This window comes from Salvelinus fontinalis, unplaced genomic scaffold (genome assembly GCF_029448725.1).
Source record: "Salvelinus fontinalis isolate EN_2023a unplaced genomic scaffold, ASM2944872v1 scaffold_1297, whole genome shotgun sequence".
In the NCBI taxonomy this organism is placed as follows: Eukaryota; Metazoa; Chordata; class Actinopteri; order Salmoniformes; family Salmonidae; genus Salvelinus; species Salvelinus fontinalis.
Genome location: NW_026601506.1, coordinates 817 through 23,274, shown reverse-complemented (window position 1 = coordinate 23,274; position 22,458 = coordinate 817). Strand labels below are relative to the sequence as shown.

Sequence of the window (22,458 nt, the reverse complement as noted above, 5' to 3'; positions counted from 1 at the left end):
ATTTAACCAACAAGCTGAGTCTCACAGTGTACATATTTAACCAGCAAGCTGAGTCTCACAGTGTACATATTTAACCAACAAGCTGAGTCTCACAGTGTACATATTTAACCAACAAGCTGAGTCTCACAGTGTACATATTTAACCAGCAAGCTGAGTCTCACAGTGTACATATTTAACCAGCAAGCTGAGTCTCACAGTGTACATATTTAACCAGCAAGCTGAGTCTCACAGTGTACATATTTAACCAGCAAGCTGAGTCTCACAGTGTACATATTTAACCAGCAAGCTGAGTCTCACAGTGTACATATTTAACCAGCAAGCTGAGTCTCACAGTGTACATATTTAACCAACAAGCTGAGTCTCACAGTGTACATATTTAACCAGCAAGCTGAGTCTCACAGTGTACATATTTAACCAGCAAGCTGAGTCTCACAGTGTACATATTTAACCAACAAGCTGAGTCTCACAGTGTACATATTTAACCAACAAGCTGAGTCTCACAGTGTACATATTTAACCAGCAAGCTGAGTCTCACAGTGTACATATTTAACCAACAAGCTGAGTCTCACAGTGTACATATTTAACGAGCAAGCTGAGTCTCACAGTGTACATATTTAACCAGCAAGCTGAGTCTCACAGTGTACATATTTAACCAGCAAGCTGAGTCTCACAGTGTACATATTTAACCAGCAAGCTGAGTCTAATAACAAACACACAGTAGTTGCTGTTATATGGATCTTTCAGAATGGAGGATCCCCATTGGCAGATGAGGTTGGTTTTCATCCTGGATGTTGAAGGACCTTTGTTCTGTGAGAGGAGTGGAAGACAGGGCTGAGTTTAATGCGCTCTAGTCTGCTGTTGCAGACTGGACGAAGGCTCAGGGCTTCAGTGTAACACAGCCTCAGTGAAAATTAGAAAACATAATGAACCCCAGAATAATCCCAATTTATAAATCTCAAAATGAATCCAATAAATTCTATCTTCCAATGGAAAATCTTTATTTTGGTGCAGTGATTTCACTGCAATATTTTGTGGTGACCTGTAACCCATCTATGATTCTACCCACTTGTATTTGCTGTAGGCAGCTATTTAGGATCTCTATTTAGAATCTCTATTTAGGATCTCTATTTAGGATCTCTATTTAGGCAGCATATTTAGAATCTCTATTTAGAATCTCTATTTAGGCAGAATATTTAGAATCTCTATTTAGAATCTCTATTTAGGCAGCATATTTAGAATCTCTATTTAGAATCTATATTTAGGCAGCATATTTAGAATCTCTATTTAGGCAGCATATTTAGGATCTCTATTTAGGCAGCATATTTAGGATCTCTATTTAGGCAGCATATTTAGAATCTCTATTTAGAATCTCTATTTAGGCAGCATATTTAAAATCTCTATTTAGGCAGCATATTTAGAATCTCTATTAAGGCAGCATATTTAGAATCTCTGTTTAAGCAGCATATTTAGAATCTCTATTTACACAGCATATTTAGGATCTCTATTTAGGCAGCATATTTAGAATCTCTATTTAGAATCTCTATTTAGGCAGCTATTTAGAATCTCTATTTAGGCAGCTATTTAGGATCTCTATTTAGGCAGCATATTTAGAATCTCTATTTACGCAGCATATTTAGAATCTCTATTTAGGCAGCATATTTAGAATCTCTATTTACGCAGCATATTTAGAATCTCTATTTACGCAGCATATTTAGAATCTCTATTAAAGCAGCATATTTAGGATCTCTATTTAGGCAGCATATTTAGAATCTCTATTTAGAATCTCTATTTAGGCAGCATATTTAGAATCTCTATTTAGGCAGCATATTTAGAATCTCTGGTGCTTTGTCATTGACTGACCTTGTAGAGATGGTCATGTTTTAGCAGCTTTAGAATCTGCAAAACGAATTAGATGAAAAGCACAGGTGCGGGTGTGTATGTATTGTGTGTATGTATTTATGTGTGTGTTTGACTGTGTGTATTCCCACTTGTGTGTGTCTGCATTTAATTGGCACACGTGTGTGTCCTCAGGTGACAGGAGAATCCAGGTCAGAGTCTGGTTGATGAAATAATAGGTTTGTAGGCCAGGGTTCTCCTTTGCAGAGACGTACCAGCTTGTGTTCACTCATTGGCTCACGTCTCATTCCAACAACATCTCTTGTGATCGCTACACGGTATAGGTCTTGCCAGTCCTGTATTTCAGACATGTATATGCACCTAGCGGTTAAGAGTACCGGGCGGCAGGTACCCTAGCGGTTAAGAGTACCGGGCGGCAGGTAGCCTAGCGGTTAAGAGTACCGGGCGGCAGGTAGCCTAGCGGTTAAGAGTACCGGGCGGCAGGTAGCCTAGCGGTTAAGAGTACCGGGCGGCAGGTAGCCTAGCGGTTAAGAGTACCGGGCGGCAGGTAGCCTAGCGGTTAAGAGTACCGGGCGGCAGGTAGCCTAGCGGTTAAGAGTACCGGGCGGCAGGTAGCCTAGCGGTTAAGAGTACCGGGCGGCAGGTACCCTAGCGGTTAAGAGTACCGGGCGGCAGGTAGCCTAGCGGTTAAGAGTACCGGGCGGCAGGTAGCCTAGCGGTTAAGAGTACCGGGCGGCAGGTAGCCTAGCGGTTAAGAGTACCGGGCGGCAGGTAGCCTAGCGGTTAAGAGTACCGGGCGGCAGGTAGCCTAGCGGTTAGGAGTACCGGGCGGCAGGTAGCCTAGCGGTTAAGAGTACCGGGCGGCAGGTAGCCTAGCGGTTAAGAGTACCGGGCGGCAGGTAGCCTAGCGGTTAGGAGTACCGGGCGGCAGGTAGCCTAGCGGTTAAGAGTACCGGGCGGCAGGTAGCCTAGCGGTTAAGAGTACCGGGCGGCAGGTAGCCTAGCGGTTAAGAGTACCGGGCGGCAGGTACCCTAGCGGTTAAGAGTACCGGGCGGCAGGTAGCCTAGCGGTTAAGAGTACCGGGCGGCAGGTAGCCTAGCGGTTAAGAGTACCGGGCGGCAGGTAGCCTAGCGGTTAAGAGTACCGGGCGGCAGGTAGCCTAGCGGTTAAGAGTACCGGGCGGCAGGTAGCCTAGCGGTTAAGAGTACCGGGCGGCAGGTAGCCTAGCGGTTAAGAGTACCGGGCGGCAGGTAGCCTAGCGGTTAAGAGTACCGGGCGGCAGGTAGCCTAGCGGTTAGGAGTACCGGGCGGCAGGTAGCCTAGCGGTTAAGAGTACCGGGCGGCAGGTAGCCTAGCGGTTAAGAGTACCGGGCGGCAGGTAGCCTAGCGGTTAAGAGCGTTGGGCCAGTAACTGAAAGGTTGCTGGTTCGTATCCCTAGAGCCAACTAGGTTAAACATTGGTCGATGTGCTCTTGAGCAAGGCATTTAACCTTAATTGCTCATGTAAGTCGCTCTGGAAAAGATCGTCTGTTAAATGACAATAAAATCGATACAAATAAATAAAAAATTACACATTGAGCTATTCACACATTTTATAAAGAAGCATATGCAGTTTTTTGTTGGTTTTTAGATTGAGATTTTAAACCAGAAGGTGGACTTGTTTCATCAAAGTGTGGATCCAAGGATAATCTGAAGCACTCTCCCTGTGGAGGCAATGTATGTACTGCTCTGCTTTCTCTCCATTCCTGCCTTGATTTTCCTCTCTTTTATCTGGCTTTTTCTCAACCCTTTCTTTCAGATGGGGTCCCCAGTCCATTTTCTTGCCTCTGGTTTCATTGGTACTGTGTATTTCTCGAATTGATCTGTTAGTCAGTCTGTATTGAGTGTGTGCTTCATGTACCATGGTAATTCTCTTCAAAACAGGGTACATTTGAGTAGCAGAATGATGTCAAAACGACAACATTTTGATATCCCACACTCCTATTATATTATATCGATGTCCTCTAACTATGTCCTCCTACTATGTCCTGCTGCTATGTCCTCCAACTATGTCCTGCTACTATGTCCTCCAACTATGTCCTGCTACTATGTCCTCCAACTATGTCCTGCTACTATGTACTCCAACTATCTCCTCCTACTATGTCCTCCTACTATGTCCTCCACATATCTCCTCCTACTATGTCCTCCAACTATGTCCTCCAACTATGTCCTCCTACTATGTCCTCCAACTATGTCCTGCTACTATTTCCTCCAACTATGTCCTCCTACTATGTCCTCCAACTATCTCCTCCTACTATGTCCTCCTTCTATGTCCTCCACATATCTCCTCCTACTATGTCCCGCTGCTATGTCCTCCAACTATGTCCTGCTACTATGTCCTCCAACTATCTCCTCCAACTATGTCCTCCTACAATGTCCTGCTACTATGTCCTCCAACTATGTCCTGCTACTATGTTTTCCAACTATCTCCTCCAACTATGTCCTCCTACTATGTCCCGCTGCTATGTCCTCCAACTATGTCCTGCTACTATGTCCTCCAACTATCTCCTCCAACTATGTCCTCCTACAATGTCCTGCTACTATGTCCTCCAACTATGTCCTGCTACTATGTTTTCCAACTATGTCCTCCTACTATGTCCTCCAACTATGTCCTCCTACTATGTCCTCCTACTATGTCCTCCAACTATGTCCTCCAACTATCTCCTCCAACTATGTCCTCCAACTGTCTCCTCCAACTATGTCCTCCAACTATCTCCTCCAACTATGTCCTCCTACTATGTCCTGCTACTATGTCCTCCAACTATGTCCTGCTACTATCTCCTCCAACTATCTCCTCCTACTATGTCCTCCAACTATCTCCTCCAACTATGTCCTCCTACTATGTCCTCCAACTATGTCCTGCTACTATGTCCTCCAACTATGTCCTCCAACTATGTCCTCCTACTATGTCCTGCTGCTATGTCCTCCAACTATGTCCTGCTAATATGTCCACCAACTATGTCCTCCTACTATGTCCTCCAACGATGTCCTCCAACTATCTCTTCCAACTATGTCCTCCTACTATATCTTCCTACTATGTCCTCCAACTATGTCCTCCAACTATCTCTTCCAACTATGTCCTCCTACTATATCTTCCTACTATGTCCTCCAACTATGTCCTCCAACTATCTCTTCCAACTATGTCCTCCTACTATATCTTCCTACTATGTCCTCCAACTATGTCCTCCTACTATGTCCTCCAACTATGCCATTGGAGAATGAATGAAGAAATGAATTGATGGATGGATGAATGAATGAATGAATGAATGGTTTAATTAATGGATGGATGGGTTAATGAACGAATGAATGAATTGATGGATGGATGAATGGATGGATTAATTAATTAATGGATGGATTCATTAATTAATGGATGGATGTATGGATGGATGGGTGAATAACTGACTGAATGGGCTTGCGAGCTAGCGAATTAACCACGGAACGAACTCATTCTAATAAACAGAGGAATGAATGTCTGAGTGTTACAGAGTATGGATGCTGTCGTCCTCAGGTCTTCATTCCAAGTGTTAAACTGGACTTTAGCCATGTCCAGTCTAAGTGTGGCTCCCTGGACAAAATCCAGTACGCACCCACCGGGGGAAACGTGAGTGTCTCAACACAGTGTGTTTACACACCCTGCTCTAACCAACCGCTCACTCACTAACCAAGAGGCATGGATGATAGTGAATCGTGGTATCACTGTGACAGTGTTTTCTATGGATGGTGAATGGTGGTGAATCATGGTATCACTGTGACAGTGTTTTCTATTGCTTTGCTTTGCGTCTTGATTAATAAAGACATGGCGATTTGGCTTTTTAATCACATTCCTTACTCAGTTTTCAGTTTAGTCTTGGCACAAAGCACAGCTACAGCTGGTTTTCAGTACAGTACCCTGTCTGTGCATACAGGGTCATCAAAAACTATCCTAAAATAGTATTTTAACATAGTCCTTTAAATAGTCTTTTAACATAGTAATTTACCATAGAGTTTTAACTGTATGTATCCTGTCACACCAGCCAGAGACGTCACTCAAAGGACATCTGGCCCACCCACCTATTGTTCATCTAGCATCATGGACTGTATCAAAATAAACACTGAAGATCAATTAAAACACCTGTTCTCTGACTTGTCACTTAGCACTGGTGTTATCTGTGATGTAATCAATAGCCACATTCCAGAAGGTCTGCAAAGCTGACATCTACCCAGGCGTAGTGAAATTTGGTTCTGACGGCTTTGCAGATTGTCTGGAACATGGCCAATATGTTTAGTGCTTGTTGTTGTGTTAGTGTCTGCTTTGATGCTCTAGATTGACTGGTTTCAGTTGATTGTGTGATGTCAGTGTCGTCTGGTGTGATGTCAGTGTCGTCTGGTGTGATGTCAGTGTCGTCTGGTGTGATGTCATTGTCGTCTTGTGTGATGTCAGTTTCGTCTGGTGTGATGTCAGTTTCGTCTGGTGTGATGTCAGTGTCGTCTGGTGTGATGTCATTGTCGTCTTGTGTGATGTCAGTGTCGTCTGGTGTGATGTCAGTCACATCTTGTGTGATGTCAGTGTCATCTTGTGTGATGTCAGTGTCGTCTTGTGTGATGTCAGTGTCGTCTTGTGTGATGTCAGTGTCGTCTGGTGTGATGTCAGTGTCGTCTGGTGTGATGTCAGTGTCGTCTGGTGTGATGTCAGTGTCGTAGTGTGTGATGTCAGTGTCGTCTGGTGTGATGTCAGTGTCGTCTTGTGTGATGTCAGTGTCGTCTGGTGTGATGTCAGTGTCGTCTGGTGTGATGTCAGTGTCGTCTGGTGTGATGTCAGTGTCGTCTGGTGTGATGTCAGTGTCGTCTGGTGTGATGTCAGTGTCGTCTGGTGTGATGTCAGTGTCGTCTGGTGTGATGTCAGTGTCGTCTGGTGTGATGTCAGTGTCGTCTGGTGTGATGTCAGTGTCGTCTTGGGTGATGTCAGTGTCGTCTTGTGTGATGTCAGTGTCGTCTTGTGTGATGTCAGTGTCGTCTGGTGTGATGTCAGTGTCGTCTGGTGTGATGTCAGTGTCGTCTTGTGTGATGTCAGTGTCGTCTGGTGTGATGTCAGTGTCGTCTGGTGTGATGTCAGTGTCGTCTGGTGTGATGTCAGTGTCGTCTGGTGTGATGTCAGTGTCGTAGTGTGTGATGTCAGTGTCGCCTGGTGTGATGTCAGTGTCGTCTGGTGTGATGTCAGTGCCGTCTGGTGTGATGTCAGTGCCGTCTGGTGTGATGTCAGTGCCGTCTTGTGTGATGTCAGTGTCGTCTTGTGTGATGTCAGTGTCGTCTTGTGTGATGTCAGTGTCATCTTGGGTGATGTCAGTGACGTCTTGTGTGATGTCAGTGTGATATTGTGTGATGTGTCACAGATTGATGATGTCATTAATCTGTTGAGTGCTACTTTCTGTTCTTCCTTAAATGTATGCATTTTTATTCATAATCTTTAATTGAAGATAAATAGGATACCGTAAATGATGTTAAATTCGCATCATTTCAAGGTATTGTCCTACGGCCCTTCAGATCTAAAATGTGGCAGTCCCTTCCCTCAGTGCAGTATAAGACAGTGTCTGAATGCACCTCTCGCAGGTCCACATCACCACCAAGAAGATAGACCTGAGCCACATCACCTCTAAATGTGGATCAATGTCCAACATCCGTCACCGGCCAGGTAATCAGCACTTTTTTAGTTAATTCATTAATATTGAGTGATTATCTAATAGAGAGTGTTTTCAAATCTTTTGGATGAACAGGGTATAAGAACAATACATTTCTAGTTACACTTTCATACATTACATTTTTATGCTGTACCTCAGACAAGTCACTAACTGTAGTTTAATTAGCAATGGAAGATTAATCCTACAGGCATTTTGTCCTGTGTAGTTACATAGTTCACCTACTGCTTCTGTTTATGTGAGTATCGATTCATTCATATTCTTTACCTCTCTCTTCTCCTCTCCTCTCTCCTCTCTTCTTCTCTTCTCCTCTCTCTTCTCCTCTCTTCTTCTCTTCTTAACCTCTCTCCTCCTCTATTCTCCTCGCTTCCTTCTCTTCTCTTCTTCTCCTCTCTCCTGTTCTCTTCCTCTCCTCTCTCCTCCTCTATTCCTCTTCTCTCTCCTTCCTCTCTACATCTCCTACAGGGGGTGGTAACGTGCGTATTGAGAGTGTGAAGCTGGACTTCAAGGACAAGGCCGAGGCCAAAGTGGGCTCACTGGCCAACGCCAGTCACACCCCTGGCGGAGGACAAATCATGGTGAGACAGTCTACAGTAAAAGGACAGTACAGGGTCATGTTCATTAGGCACCAAACAGAAGAAAACGGACTGAAACAGGGAGGGACTACCTGGACTTTTCCAATAAGAAACTCATTTTCGTTGGCGATTGCAAAATATTTTAAAACATGTTGAGTTGCGTGCCCTAATGGACATGGCCCAGGTTTACATAGATGGCTTAGTGGTTTAGAGCATGGTGCTGGCAACAGCAAGGTTGTGGGTTTCATTCCAACATGGCCATGGTTAACCCTCTCCCCTTCTCTCTCTGTCTCTCTCTTTCTGTCTCTCTGTGTCTCTCTCAGATCGAGAGCCACAAGCTGACGTTCCGTGACACGGCCAAGGCGCGCGTGGACCACGGTGCAGACGTTATCACCCTGTCCCCAGGTGGCACGGGGGGCACATCCCCCCACCGTCTCAGCAACGTGTCATCCACGGGCAGCCTCAACCTCCTGGACTGCCCCCAGCTGTCCACACTGGCCCAGGACGTCACCATGGCCCTGGCCAAGCAAGGCTTATGAGTCTCCTGCCTCCTCCATCGCCCCTGGTTCCCTGTCCTCCATCTTCCCCTGGACCTCCTGGATCCCTTGGACCCCCTGGTCTTAACATCCCCCTTTAACATTTCTCCGTCGGCCCTCCACTGCAACAACCAGTCCCCCAAGATAAGAAACCAGACGACTGTGATCAGAGTATCAGAGTCCATCTTCCATCATTCCAGTCCCCCTCTCGCTCCTCCATAGGAAAACATGCCATTTAAACTACCACCACCAGGGGGATTTTAATGACTGACTCTAGGATGTATGTTCTTCTTCTTTCTGTTCTAAGGGATGTGCCCGACTCTGCTAGGGTGTGTTGTGTTGTTCTTTTGGCTTCTTTTCATTCCATGTTGAACTTTCTTTGGGACAGTACTGTAGATGGCCAGTGTGCTAACTAGCTAAGGCATTGAAACAGGTACAGGGATAGTGTTGATAGGGTATTATCGGTTATCTAAGACTTTACAGTGATTCTTATTGTGTGGCAATGATCTCAAAGACATTCCATTTGACCTAGGATATTAAGCGGCCCAGCCTGGTTTCATTCCCAACATACACTATATATACAAAAGTATGTGGACACCCCTTCAAGTTAGTGGATTCGGCTATTTCAGCCATACCCATTGCTGACAGGTGTATAAAATTGAGCACACAGCCATGCAATCTCCATAGACAAACATTGGCAGTAGAATGGCCTTACTGAAGAGCTTAGTGTCTTATGGCATGGCACCGTCATAGGATGCCACCTTTCCAACAAGTCAGTTTGTCAAATTTCTGCAATGCCAGAGCTGTCCCGGGCAATTGTAAGCACTGTTATTGTAAAGTGGAAACGTCTAGGAGCAACAACGTCTCAGCCGCGAAGTGGTAGACCACACAAGCGCACAGAACGGGACCACCAAGTGCTGAAGAGTGTAGCGTCTTAAAATCGTCTGTCCTCAGTTGCAACACTCACTACCGAGTTCCAAACTGCCTCTGGGAGCAACTTCAGCACAAGAACTGTTCGTCGGGGGCTTCATGAAATGGGTTTCCATGGCCGAGCAACCGCACACAGGCCTAAGATCACCATGCTCAATGCCAAGAGTCTGCTGGAGTGGTGTAATACTCGCCGCCATTGGACTCTGGAGCAGTGGAAATGTGTTCTCTGGAGTGATGAATCACGCTTCATCATCTGGCAGTCCGATGGACTAATCTGGGTTTGGCGGATGCCAGGAGAACGCTACCTTCCCCGATGCACAGTGCCAACAGTAAAGTTTGGTGGATAATGGTCTGGGGCTGTTTTTCATGGTTCGGGCTAGGCCCCTTAGTTTCAGTGAAGGGAAATCATGACACTACAGTATACAATGACATTCTAGACAATTCTGTGTCCAACTTTGTGGCAAGAGTTTGGGGAAGGCCCTTTCCCGTTTCAGCATGACAATGCCCCTGTGCACAAAGCGAGGTCCATACAGAAATGGTTTGTTGAGATCGGTGTGGAAGAACTTGACTGGTCTGCACAAAGCCCTGACCTCAACCCCATCGAACAACTTTGGGATGGATTGGAACGCCAACTGCGAGCCAGGCCTAATCGCCAACATCAGTGCCCGACCTCACTAATGCTCATGGCCGAATGGAAGAAAGTCCCTGCAGCAATGTACCAACATCTAGTGGAAAGCCTTCCCAGAAGAGTGGATGGCTGTTATAGCAGCAAAGGGGGGACCACATCTAGATTTGGGTATGTCATTTTAGGTGAACATTTCAAAAAAGAGGTCAATGCCCATGATTTTGGAATGAGATGTTCGATGAGCAGCTGTCCACATACTTTTGATCATGCAGTGTATATGATCCAGTATCCCAGGTCCTGTATGTGTCTCGTAGACAGGAGGCTGTTACGTTTGTGAACAACAATTAATCTACAACACAATTCAATACAAAACGTTACAACTGTAATGGTAAGAAATGGCTGTTCAGACAAGCTTGTTTCAATTCATTGGCAGGAAATGTGATGTTTTCTATTAGAATTGATTTTGTTTTAGTCATGTGACTATATGACTTCATGATGTCATTTGCTGAATTATCGGACAAAATGTGGTTTTGTTTAGTTTTTTAAAATCTCATTAATAGTGCAAATGGTAGTGTTGATGTCACGGTGGCTGAACTAGCACATGCTGTGGCTACACATTGCAGTTATGTCAAATTACAATGCTATAAAATCCTAGCTTTCCAATAGACCTCTTCCACAAGCCATCAGGCTGCTTTTCTGCTTCAGTGATGTGAACATTCATTTTACATACAGTAGCTCTGTGATTTTCACGAAACAGTCGCTATTATGCTGATGTGACAAAAGCCAGTGAGTGACCTAATAGCACAGAGTTATAGACATAAAGGATCTAGAGAGTGAACACTGTAGCTAGGGACTATACTGTGTCTATTCAGTGTACACAGACTATAACCGCTTTGTACCAGCCTTAGACTAACACGTTTGCTTCCAATAAGCCTTTCTCCTACGTTTAGAGTAGCAAGAACATGGACCTTGAATGAGCTAAGGGCCTGCAGTCGCTTGTGTAACTACGCAGAAAGTGTCTGAAGCTTTATATTTAAATAAACATTCCATGAAAATAGCAGCTATGGTGTACACTGTGAAAATGTCCCGGTCGGATCGTACGAACGGGACTTTCTAAGGAAAGGAGGTTCAAGTAATGAAGGGATGTAGTGGAATGAAAAGGAAGTCGTTCTCAACTTGTACGTGTTTGATAAAAACGTTCTAGCTTATTTTTATCTGTCGCCGTTTGTGATACCCTCCCTCCCATCCCCAATTTACACATGTTGGTTACCCTTCAGTATTTTTCTCAAACCCGTTCCTCCCTCTTCCTCCCACAACCCTTTGCCTGTTTAAGTGTATTTAAAGAGACCATGTAGATGTGCACACTTTACAATGTTTGAAACAATGCTGTTGACAAAACACAGAATAATAAAAACAGGAATAAAATAATAAAATGAATTAAATACATTCGTTTGAAACATTTTCTGGATCTTCAACAAAAAGAACGAGCTGTTTTTAAAATGCTGTCATAAATGTGTCTGCGTTATGTTATTGGGACTGTGAGGGCTAGATTGCATGCTACTGAGAGAATGACAGAATGACAGACAGAGAGAGAGAGAGAGGGAACAGAGAGGACCGGGAAGAGATGATGTAAAGGGTAATTCATGTAATTCGGGAAGGCTAACTGCATGCAACAGATGTTGTTGGACCAAAAGGTTGTGCCCGTCAGAACACGGTCGTGTTTTTATTCTATTAGATATCGCGTTTACTAGATGATGTACGTTCTGGTCGTCTACACGCCCCACAGCGCTGTACAGCCAACCAATACTCGTAATTGTGTGAATATCACTAGAAGCTATTTGTGGGTTATTTTATTCCCCTTTAGTGACGTGTCATACCCTGAAATGTTAATGTAATCAAAACAGGGATGGGTTTTATTTCAAGGTAATTGAACAACCTGTTGATGTTATTCATATGGGGATAGATGAAATATGTGTGGAGAAATACTCCAGCCTGAATGTGCCGCATGTTGTGTGTAAACCGATTCTGCTTTTATATTGGTGGTTTTCCTCGTCATTTAGCCTACTGTTCCCAGGAGCCGACCTGATCATACTTATGTTGTTAAGGAAAACCTCTGTTCTTACTTCCTAGTAGTCGTACTGCGTTTTTACAGCAACCCCCCCCCCCCACACACACACACACACACACACCCCCGTCGCTGTGTGATAAATCACTCTGCCGTTCCCCGCTGCCGCTGCTCCGAAGGTGGTGCTGAAACCATATAGATCTCGCTCTGTTACCTCTACCACCGCCGACATTTGCAGCCATTTTACACAAGCCGAACGGAATCATGTCGTGAGGCATCACATCACCTGGGACGACCGGACCCAGCTACGTTTGGACCGCGACAAGTCGACAAGATGGTGAAGCGGAAAAGCCTGGATGAGACCGACACGGAGTGCGGCAAGGGTATACCGTTCCCGATCCAGACCTTCTTATGGAGGCAGACCAGGTTAGTGTCGTGACAGCCATTGATAACAGGTGTTTGCCGCTGCTCAGAATATACGGGGGTGAGATTATATGTCAACCAAGCTAACTCGCTCCCTTAGGTTATACATTAAAATATGTGTTACATCTGTATAGAAGGTTTTTATGTGAGTGTCAATTATTTGACTCCTTATACACCCATTGACAGGGTTGTCATATCAGGCTATGCGTCAGTTCATTTGGTTAGGCGATTGTAGCCTATTCAATACATCCAAACATACAACAAGATGAAAAGAAAAAAACCCTGAGAAAAACAGATAGTTCTCGTTCTAGAGGAGGGGGTGGGGGGGGCAGGCTAAGATGTCACACCTGTAGACATGGTTGGGTAAAGGTGAAGGTGATTGCCTTATCATGCATCCGCTGTAACCTACGGCTGAAGCCATCTGACATGTATACAGTATGCTCACTGTTATTTCTAGAGGTAGGGCTAGGCTATGAGCGGTATAAGCGATCATATTTTATCATTTGGATGACACCACTGGCCACTTGCACGAAGACGTGTGGCGGTCTAGCTCCAACATTTGCGTCACAGCCTATTCAATTTACCTTATGTAGCTAATGATTTGATTTTCAAACAATGATGTAATAAAAATTAAACACGCCCCAATGTTTTCATGATTGCAGCGCGTTTCTGAGGCCGAAGTTGGGGAAACAATACGAGGCATCTTGTGTGGTAAGCCATTTTCTCAATGCAATAGTTATGATTACAATGAATCATCGCTCCGCTTCTCCCGCGGCCTCACCGCACCGGCGAATTAGGGGAGCATTTTCCAATTGCATTTAGCGGATTGGAGTTTGTTCTGTTCTATTCTGTACCTTGCCCGTTTGGTTAAACTGTTATTACTATGAATTGTAGCTAGTTCAAACTCATCTTTATATTTAATCTATACATTGTAATAACACGTCTTTGAGTGTATGACCAAATAGTAAATTGGGCAATAACTCAGGCTTGCTGCTTTCTCCAAGGCATATTACTTTGCTTGAGGACACATATGGGCCACATCCACTGGCATTCAATGGCCCTTCAGTTTCTGGCTCAGAGTCTCACTGGCCCATGTTCATGAAGCATTTCCAAGTAGGAGTGCTGATCTAGGATCAGGTTTACCTTTTACATAATAACAAATAGGATTACATGGACAGGGAGACCTGATCCCAGATCAGCACTCCTACTCTGAGACATTTAATGAATACGGGCCACTGTGTCTCTCTCCTAGTCCTTTGAGCGGGTGCTGGTGGAGAACAAGCTCCACGGGCTCTCCCCGGTGCTGTCCGAGGCCATCCAGAGCATCTCTCGCTGGGAGCTGGTCCAGGCCGCCCTGCCCCACGTGCTCCACTGCACCGCCATCCTGCTCTCTAACAGGAACAAGCTGGGTAATCACACACACACACACATGGACGCAGACACGCACATGCATGCACATGTATACAGTAATACACACACACATACAGTAATACACACAAGCATACAGTAATACACACACACATAAAGTAATACACACACACAGACACGCATACAATAATACAGACTGGCATACAGTAATACAGACACGCATACAGTAATACACACAAGCATACAGTAATACACACACACATACAGTAATACACACACACACATACAGTAATACACACACACAGACACGCATACAATAATACAGACTGGCATACAGTAATACAGACACGAATACACGCATACAGTAATACAGACACGCATACAGTAATACAGACAGACACGCATACAGTAATTCACACACACACAGACATACACACACAGACACACATACAATAATACAGACTGGCATACAGTAATACAAACACGAATACACGCATACAGTAATACAGACACGCATACAGTAATACAGACATGCATACAGTAATTCACACACACACACACAGACATACACACGCAGACAGGCATATAGTAATACAACCCCCCCCCCTCCCCCACCACACACACCCATGTATCCCATCACACCAATCAAACACTAATCTCTGACCCAGGGATGTCAAACTTATTTTGCCCCGCGGGCCACACTTAAACGTCAACATTTGTTTAAAAAAGAGTCCTCTATCTGTCACTTTTGGAATTTTCGATGCTCCCTGACTGTCTAGCTTTCATATCGATAACTGTTATCAAGCTCGACAGAGTGAAGAGACTATAAATGACTGTTATCAACCTGGACAGAGTGAAGAGACTGTAGATGACTGTTATCAAGCTGGACAGAGTGAAGAGACTATAGATGACTGTTATCTAGCTGGACAGAGTGTAGAGACTGTAGATGACTGTTATCAAGCTGGACAGAGTGAAGAGACTATAAATGACTGTTATCTAGCTGGACAGAGTGAAGAGACTGTAGATGACTGTTATCAAGCTGGACAGAGTGAAGAAACTATAGATGACTGTTATCTAGCTGGACAGAGTGAAGAGACTGTAGATGACTGTTATCAAGCTGGACAGAGTGAAGAGACTATAGATGACTGTTATCAAGCTGGACAGAGTGAAGAGACTATAAATGACTGTTATCAAGCTGGACAGAGTGAAGAGACTGAAGATGACTGTTATCAAGCTGGACAGAGTGAAGAGACTGAAGATGACTGTTATCAAGCTGGACAGAGTGAAGAGACTGAAGATTACTGTTTTCAAGCTGGACAGAGTGAAGAGACTGTAGATGACTGTTATTAAGCTGGACAGAGTGAAGAGACTATAAATGACTTTTATCAAGCTGGACAGAGTGAAAATACTTTACAGTGCGTTCGGAAAGTGTTCATACCCATTAACTTTTTCCACATTTTGTTACGTTACAGCCTGATTCTAAAATTGATTCAATTATGATTTTTCCTCATCAATCTACATGCAAAACCCCATAATGCCAAAGCAAAAACAGATTATTAGAAATGTTTGTACATTTCTTACAAATAAAAAACAGAAATACCTTCTTTACATAAGTATTCAGACCCTTTGCTATGAGACTCGAAATTGAGCTCAGGTGCATCCTGTTTCCATTGATCATCCTTGAGATGTTTCTACAACTTGATTGGAGTCCACCTGTGGTAAATTCAATTGATTGGACATGATTTGGAAAGGCACACACCTGTCTACGAAGTCCCACATTTGACAGTGCATGTCAGATCAAAAACCAAGCCATGAGGTCGAAGGAATTGTCCGTAGAGCTCCGAGACAGGATTGTGTTGAGGCACAGATCTGGGGAAGGGTACCAAAACATTTCTGTATCATTGAAGGTCCCCAAGAAAAAAGTGGCCTCCATCATTCTTAAATGGAAGAAGTTTGGAACCACAAAGACTCTTCCTAGAGCTGGCCGCCTGGCCAAACTGAGCAATCGAGGGAGAAGGGCCTTGGTCAGGGAGGTGACCAAGAACCCAATGGTCACTCTGACAGAGCTCCAGAGTTCCTCTGTGGAGATGGGAGAACCTTCCAGAAGGACAACCATCTCTGCAGCACTCCACCAATCAGGTCTTTATGGTAGAGTCGCCAGACGGAAGCCACTCCTCAGTAAAAGGTACATGACAGCCAACTTGGAGTTTGCCACAATTCACCGAAAGGACTCTAAGACCATGAGAAACAAGATTCTATGGCCTGATGAAACCACGATTGAAGTCTTGGGCTTCAATGCTGAGCGTCACGTCTGGAGGAAACCTGGCACCATCTCCACAGTGAAGCATGGTGGTGGCGGCATCATGCTATGGGGATGTTTTTCAGCAGCAAGGACTGCGAGACTAGTCAGGATTGAGGGAAAGATGAACGGAGCAAAGTACATAGAGTTCCTTGATGAAAACCTGCTCCAGAGCAATCAGGACATCAGACTGGGGTGACGGTTCATCTTCCAACAGGACAATGACCCTAAGCACACAGCCAAGACAACGCAGGAGTGGCTTCGGGACAAGTCTCTGAATGTTCTTGAGTGGCCCAGCCAGAGCCCAGACTTGAACCCGATCGAACATCTTTGGAGAGACCATAAAATAGCTGTGCAGCGACGCTCCCCATCCAACCTGACAGAGCTTGAGAGGATCTGCAGAGAAGAAGGGGAAAAACTTCCCAAATACAGATGTGCCAAGCTTGTAGCGTCATACCCAAGAAGACTCGAGGCTGTAATTGCTGCTTAAGGTGCTTCAACAAAGTACTGAGTAAAGGGTCTGAATAGTTATGTAAATGTGATATATATGTTTTTTTATTTGTAATACATTTGCAAAAATGTCTAAAAACCTGTTTTTGCTTTGTCATTCTGGGGTATTGTGTGCAGATTGATGAGGGGGGAAAACTATTTAATCAATTTTAGAATAAGGCTGTAACATAACAAAATGTGGAAAAAGTCAAGGGGTCTGAATACTTTCCAAATGCACTGTAAATGACTGTTATCAAGCTGGACAGAGTGAAGAGACTATAAATGATTGTTATCAAGCTGGACAGAGTGAAGAGACTGTAAATGATTGTTATCAAGCTGGACAGAGTGAAGAGACTGTAAATGTAGGACCATTATAATTTCTACACAGTTTCGATTTGGTTTTATTAAGTAATTAAGCAGATTCTGTGCTCCGCAAAGCATTCCCGGAAGTATTGCAATGTTGGGCCTCTGGGTTTAGAAACTCTGTGATCAAACCACCAGTGCGCCGCATTGAACAGGCCATATGTTTGACACCCCTGCTCTGACCCCTCACCCCTAACCCCCCTCTGACCCCAGGTCACCAGGACAAGCTGGGCGTGGCGGAGACCAAGCTGCTCCATACCCTCCACTGGATGCTACTGGAGGCGGCCCAGGAGTGCAACCAGGAGCCCAGCCTGGGCCACGGATGGTCGGGGGGCAGCAGCAGCTCAGCCTTCCTCCAGCCAATGGGGATTGGGAACCAGGGTTCCCCGCCAGCCAGAGGTGGCCAAGGTGGCCCAGGATCAGGCACCGGTTCTGGGTCAGGAGCGCCACGCTGCAGCGGGTCCCTGGAGGAGGATGAGCACGCCCGCACCAAGCTCTTCCACAAGAGCATGGCCACCGTGGAGCTGTTTGTCTTCCTCTTTGCTCCCCTCATTCACCGCATCAAGGTACCTCTGATTCATCCTTCCTGCTGGACTACCTGTTGATCTGTGTGTATAGATGCTGCGGTTGTGTTTCATGGCTCTGGGGAATGCTTTGGTTCCCTACTGTGCATGCGTGTCTGTGTGTGTGTGTGTGTGTGTGTGTGTATGTGTCTGTGTGTGTATGTAAACTTTTTTGCTGTGTCGTCTAGGAGTCTGATCTGACTTTCCGATTGGTCAGTGGTCTCATCATATGGCAGCCAATGTGGGAGCACCGGCAACCTGACGTCCCCGCCTTCTCTGCCCTCATCAAGCCTGTGAGGAACATTGTGACAGGTGAGACACCCAGAGGACACCAAAGAAAGCATGTAGTACTGACTCTATGGAATCATCTGAGTTCTACTCTGCTGTTTTACATGAGACATTAGTAATATCCACACCAAATACCATAGTAACAAAAGTGATATTTTTGTTTATTCTACATAGCCTAGATCCTAAAAGGAATCTTCTGCCCTTTCCATAGAGGGTTGCCTGGAACCATTCTATTAGATTCTATTCTGTAAGCTACCACCTGTTTTGTCAACAGCCAAGAGGAACTCCCCGGTGAACAACCAGTGTAGCCCCTGTGGGTCCAGAAACCAAGGCCCCATGGTGAGTGTTCGTCTCAGGCAGCAGTGAGACACCCCTCCTCCAGCCCCCAGCCCCCCCCCACCCCCCAGGAGGTGTCACTACAGTCTCTGGTTCGAATCTAGGCTGTATCACATCCAGCCATGATTGGGAGTCCCATAGGACGGCGCACAATTGGCTCAGCATTGTCTGGGTTTGGCCGGGGTAGGCCGTCATTGTAAATAATAGTTTATTCTTAACTAGTTAACTTAACTAGCCTAGTTAAATAAAGGTTAAAAACAAATCCCCTTGCTGGTATGATCTCTGTGTGTGTGTGTGTGTGTGTGTGTGTGTGTGTGTGTGTGTGTGTGTGTGTGTGTGTGTGTGTGTGTGTGTGTGTGTGTGTGTGTGTGTAGCATCTGATTAGAAGAGACTAAAAGCCTCTTGACTGACAGGCTCTTATTTGCTCTGTCTGCAGGGTTTCCAGGTGGTCTGTGAAACGGCCCAATCAGATTCATCCTCCCCCGGGGCTGGAGAGCAGAGCTGTCGCCGCGGCAACTCAGTGGAGAGAGGTGGGCCGTCAACGCGACAGGCTCCACTCGACAAAGGGATCGCCAAGAAGAAGTAAGCCGTTATGAACTGTGCAGTTGATACAAAACACATACACATGACATATGATACATGGAAAATGTGAACAGTAAGGAAACATTAAAGGGATTGGTACAGATACAGTGGCAAGAAAAAGTATGTGAACCCTTTGGAATTACCTGGACTTCTACATAAATGGGTCATAAAATTTGATCTGATCTTCATCTAAGTCAACAATAGACAAACACAGTCTGCTTAAACTAATAACACACAAACAATTATACGTTTTCATGTCTTTATTGAACACACCGTGTAAACATTCACAGTGCAGGGTGGGAAAAGTATGTGAACCCTTGGATTTAATAACTGGTTGACCCTCCTTTGGCAGGATTAACCTCAACCAAACATGTTCTGTAGTTGCAGATCAGACCTGCATAACAGTCAGGAGGAAGTTTGGTCCATTCCTCTTTACAAAACTGTTTCAGTTCAGCAATATTGTTGGGATGTCTGGTGTGAAGCGCTCTCTTGAGGTCATGCCACAGCATCTCAATCGGGTTGAGGTCAGGACTCTGACTGGGCCATTCCAGAAGGCTTATTTTCTTCTGTTGAAGCCATTCTGTTGTTTATTTACTTCTGTGTTTGGGTCGTTGTCCTGTTGCATCACCCAACTTCTGTTGAGCTTCAATTGGCGGACAGACAGCCTTACATTATCCTGAAAAATGTCTTGATAAACTTGGGAATTAATTTGTCCATCGATGATAGCAAGCTGTCCAGGCCCTGAGGCAGCAAAGCAGGCCCAGACCACGATGCTCCCTCCACCATACTTTACAGTTGGGATGAGGTTTTGATGTTGCTGTGCTTTGCCTTTTTTTCTCCACACATAGTGTTGTGTGTTCCTTCCAAACAACTCAACTGTAGTTTCATCTGTCCACAGAATATTTTGCCAGTAGCGCTGTGGAACATCCAGGTGCTATTTTGTGAACTTCAGACGTGCAGCAATGGTTTTTTTGGACAGCAGTGGCTTCTTCCGTCCGTCCATGAACATCATTCTTGTTTAGTGTTTTAAGTATTGTAGACTCGTCAACAGAGATGTTAGCATGTTACAGAGATTTTTTTGTCTTTAGCTGACACTCTAGGATTCTTCTTAACCTCATTGAGCATTCTGCGCTGTACTCTTGCAGTCATCTTCGCAGGACGGCCACTCCTAGGTAGAGTAGCAACAGTGCTGAACTTTCTCCATTTATAGACACTCTGTCTTACCGTGGACTGATGAACATCAAGGCTTTAGAGATACTTTTGTAACCCTTTCCAGCTTTATGTGTAATCGATGTGATATGGCTAGCTAGTTAGCAGTGGTGTGCGCTAATAGCGTTTCAATCGGGTTTTGTCACTCGCTCTGAGACCTGAAGTAGTTGTTCCCCTTGCTCTGTAAGGGCCGTGTCTTTTGTGGCGCGATGGGTAACGATGCTTCGTGGCTGTCAGTTGTGTATGTGTGCAGAGGGTCCCTGGTTCGAGCCCGGGTTGGGGTGAGGGGACGGACGAAAGTTATACTGTTACATATGCAGGTCAACAATTGTAACGGCTGGTGCTCTCCTCATCCTCAGATGAGGTGAGGAGAGAAGGATCTTCAGACCAAAACGCAGCTTCAGGGAAATAAGCCATCTTTATTATAAATACGACGATGGCACGAAACAAAACAAAACACTTTCAAAACTACAAAACAAGAAAACGACGTAGACGAAACCTGAACATAAACTTACATAACTAAACATAAACTCACGTACAGGAAACAGACGACATCGAAACGAAACGAAACAAACAAACGCTACAGTCCAGTGTGGTACGAACATACATACAGACACAGGAGACAATCACCCACAAACGAACACTGTGACAACGCCTACCTAAATATGACTCTTAATTAGAGGAACGCCAAACACCTGCCTCTAATTAAGAGCCATACCAGGTAACCCAAAACCAACACAGAAACAGAAAACATAGAATGCCCACCCAACCTCACGTCCTGACCAACTAACACACAAAACAACTAACATAAATAGGTCAGGAACGTGACAGTACCCCCCCCCACAAGGTGCGAACTCCGGACGCACCAGCACAAGGACTAGGGGAGGGTCTGGGTGGGCATCTAACCACGGTGGTGGCTCAGGCTCCGGGCGCGGTTCCCACCCCACCATAATCCATCCTAGCTTCCTCCCTCCAAGAATGTCCACCCTCTTTTTTCCCCCACAAAATCCACTCAATAATATACCCAATAAGGACAACACCGGGACAGAAAGATAAATCAAGACAGAGGGATAGATAAGAATATAGAGGTAGATAAAGATAGAGAGGGAGATCAGGATAGAGGGGCAACTCCGGACTGAAAGGCAGCTCCGGACAGAGAGACAGCTCTGGACTGATGGGCAGTTCTGGGTATCTAGCCTTTTCAGGCTGAAGGTCAGCTCATGGCTGACTGACGAATCTCGACGCTCATGGCTGGCTGACGGCTCTCGACGCTCATGGCAGGCTGACGGCTCTCGACGCTCATGGCAGGCTGACGGCTCTCGACGCTCATGGCAGGCTGACGGCTCTCGACGCTCATGGCAGGCTGACGGCTCTCGACGCTCATGGCAGGCTGACGGCTCTGGCTGCTCATGGCGCTCTGACGGCTCTGGCTGCTCATGGCTCGCTGGGGGCTCTGGCAGATCCTGTCTGGTTGGCGGCTCTGGCAGATCCTGTCTGGTTGGCGGCTCTGGCAGATCCTGTCTGGTTGGCGGCTCTGGCAGATCCTGTCTGGTTGGCGGCTCTGGCAGATCCTGTCTGGTTGGCGGCTCTGGCAGATCCTGTCTGGCTGACGGCTCTAGCGGCTCCTGTCTGGCTGACGGCTCTAGCGGCTCCTGTCTGGCTGACGGCTCTGTAGGCTCCTGGCAGACGGGCGGCTTTGCAGGCTCATGGCAGACGGGCGGCTTTGCAGGCTCCTGGCAGACGGATGGCTCAGACGGCGCTGGGGAGACGGATGGCTCAGATGGCGCTGGGGAGACGGATGGCTCAGATGGCGCTGAGGAGACGGATGGCTCAGATGGCGCTGGGGAGACGGATGGCTCAGATGGCGCTGGGGAGACGGATGGCTCTGGCCGGATACGGTGCACTGTAGACCTGGTGCGTGGTGCCGGAACTGGAGGCACCGTGCTAATGATAAGCACCTTCCTACTAGTGCGGGGAGCAGGAACAGGGCACACTGTACTCTCAAAGCCTACTCTATCCCTGATGCGAGGTACCGGCACTGGTGACACCGGGCTGAGGACAAGCACATCAGGATTAGTAGGGGGAGAAGATACAGTGTGTTCAGGGCTCTGAAGACGCACAGGTGGCTTAGTGCGTGGTGCCGGAACTGGAGGCACCGGGCTAGATACACGCACTACAGGGAGAGTGCGTTTAGGAGGAACAGGGCTCAGGATACGCACTGGTAGCCTAGTGCGTAGT

At 45.9% G+C, this 22,458-nt stretch overlaps 2 protein-coding genes across 9 annotated transcripts in view; both read left to right on the top strand.

Moving 5' to 3' along the window:
- The window catches only part of LOC129848958 (microtubule-associated protein 2-like), a 32,188-nt gene extending 20,507 nt beyond the window's left edge, over positions 1-11,681 (top strand). For 7 of the 8 annotated variants that reach the window (XM_055916036.1, XM_055916038.1, XM_055916037.1 and 4 more), the window contains 4 exons: positions 5,406-5,498; positions 7,484-7,565; positions 8,035-8,147; positions 8,468-11,681. In XM_055916036.1, the coding sequence (XP_055772011.1) occupies positions 5,406-5,498; positions 7,484-7,565; positions 8,035-8,147; positions 8,468-8,683 (504 nt within the window). In that variant the 3' untranslated portion in view covers positions 8,684-11,681. The remainder of the gene's footprint in view (positions 1-5,405; positions 5,499-7,483; positions 7,566-8,034; positions 8,148-8,467) is intronic. The other variant, XM_055916035.1, reaches the window with a different exon arrangement.
- A 734-nt stretch (positions 11,682-12,415) lies between these two features.
- Positions 12,416-21,315, top strand: LOC129848957 (protein unc-80 homolog). Its single transcript, XM_055916032.1, has 7 exons — positions 12,416-12,726; positions 13,386-13,434; positions 13,976-14,132; positions 17,456-17,808; positions 17,994-18,117; positions 18,368-18,432; positions 18,866-21,315. The coding sequence occupies exons 1-7, from the start codon at positions 12,635-12,637 to the stop codon at positions 19,013-19,015; spliced, it is 990 nt and encodes a 329-aa protein (XP_055772007.1). The 5' UTR covers positions 12,416-12,634; the 3' UTR covers positions 19,016-21,315.
- Positions 21,316-22,458: the final 1,143 nt, after the last annotated feature.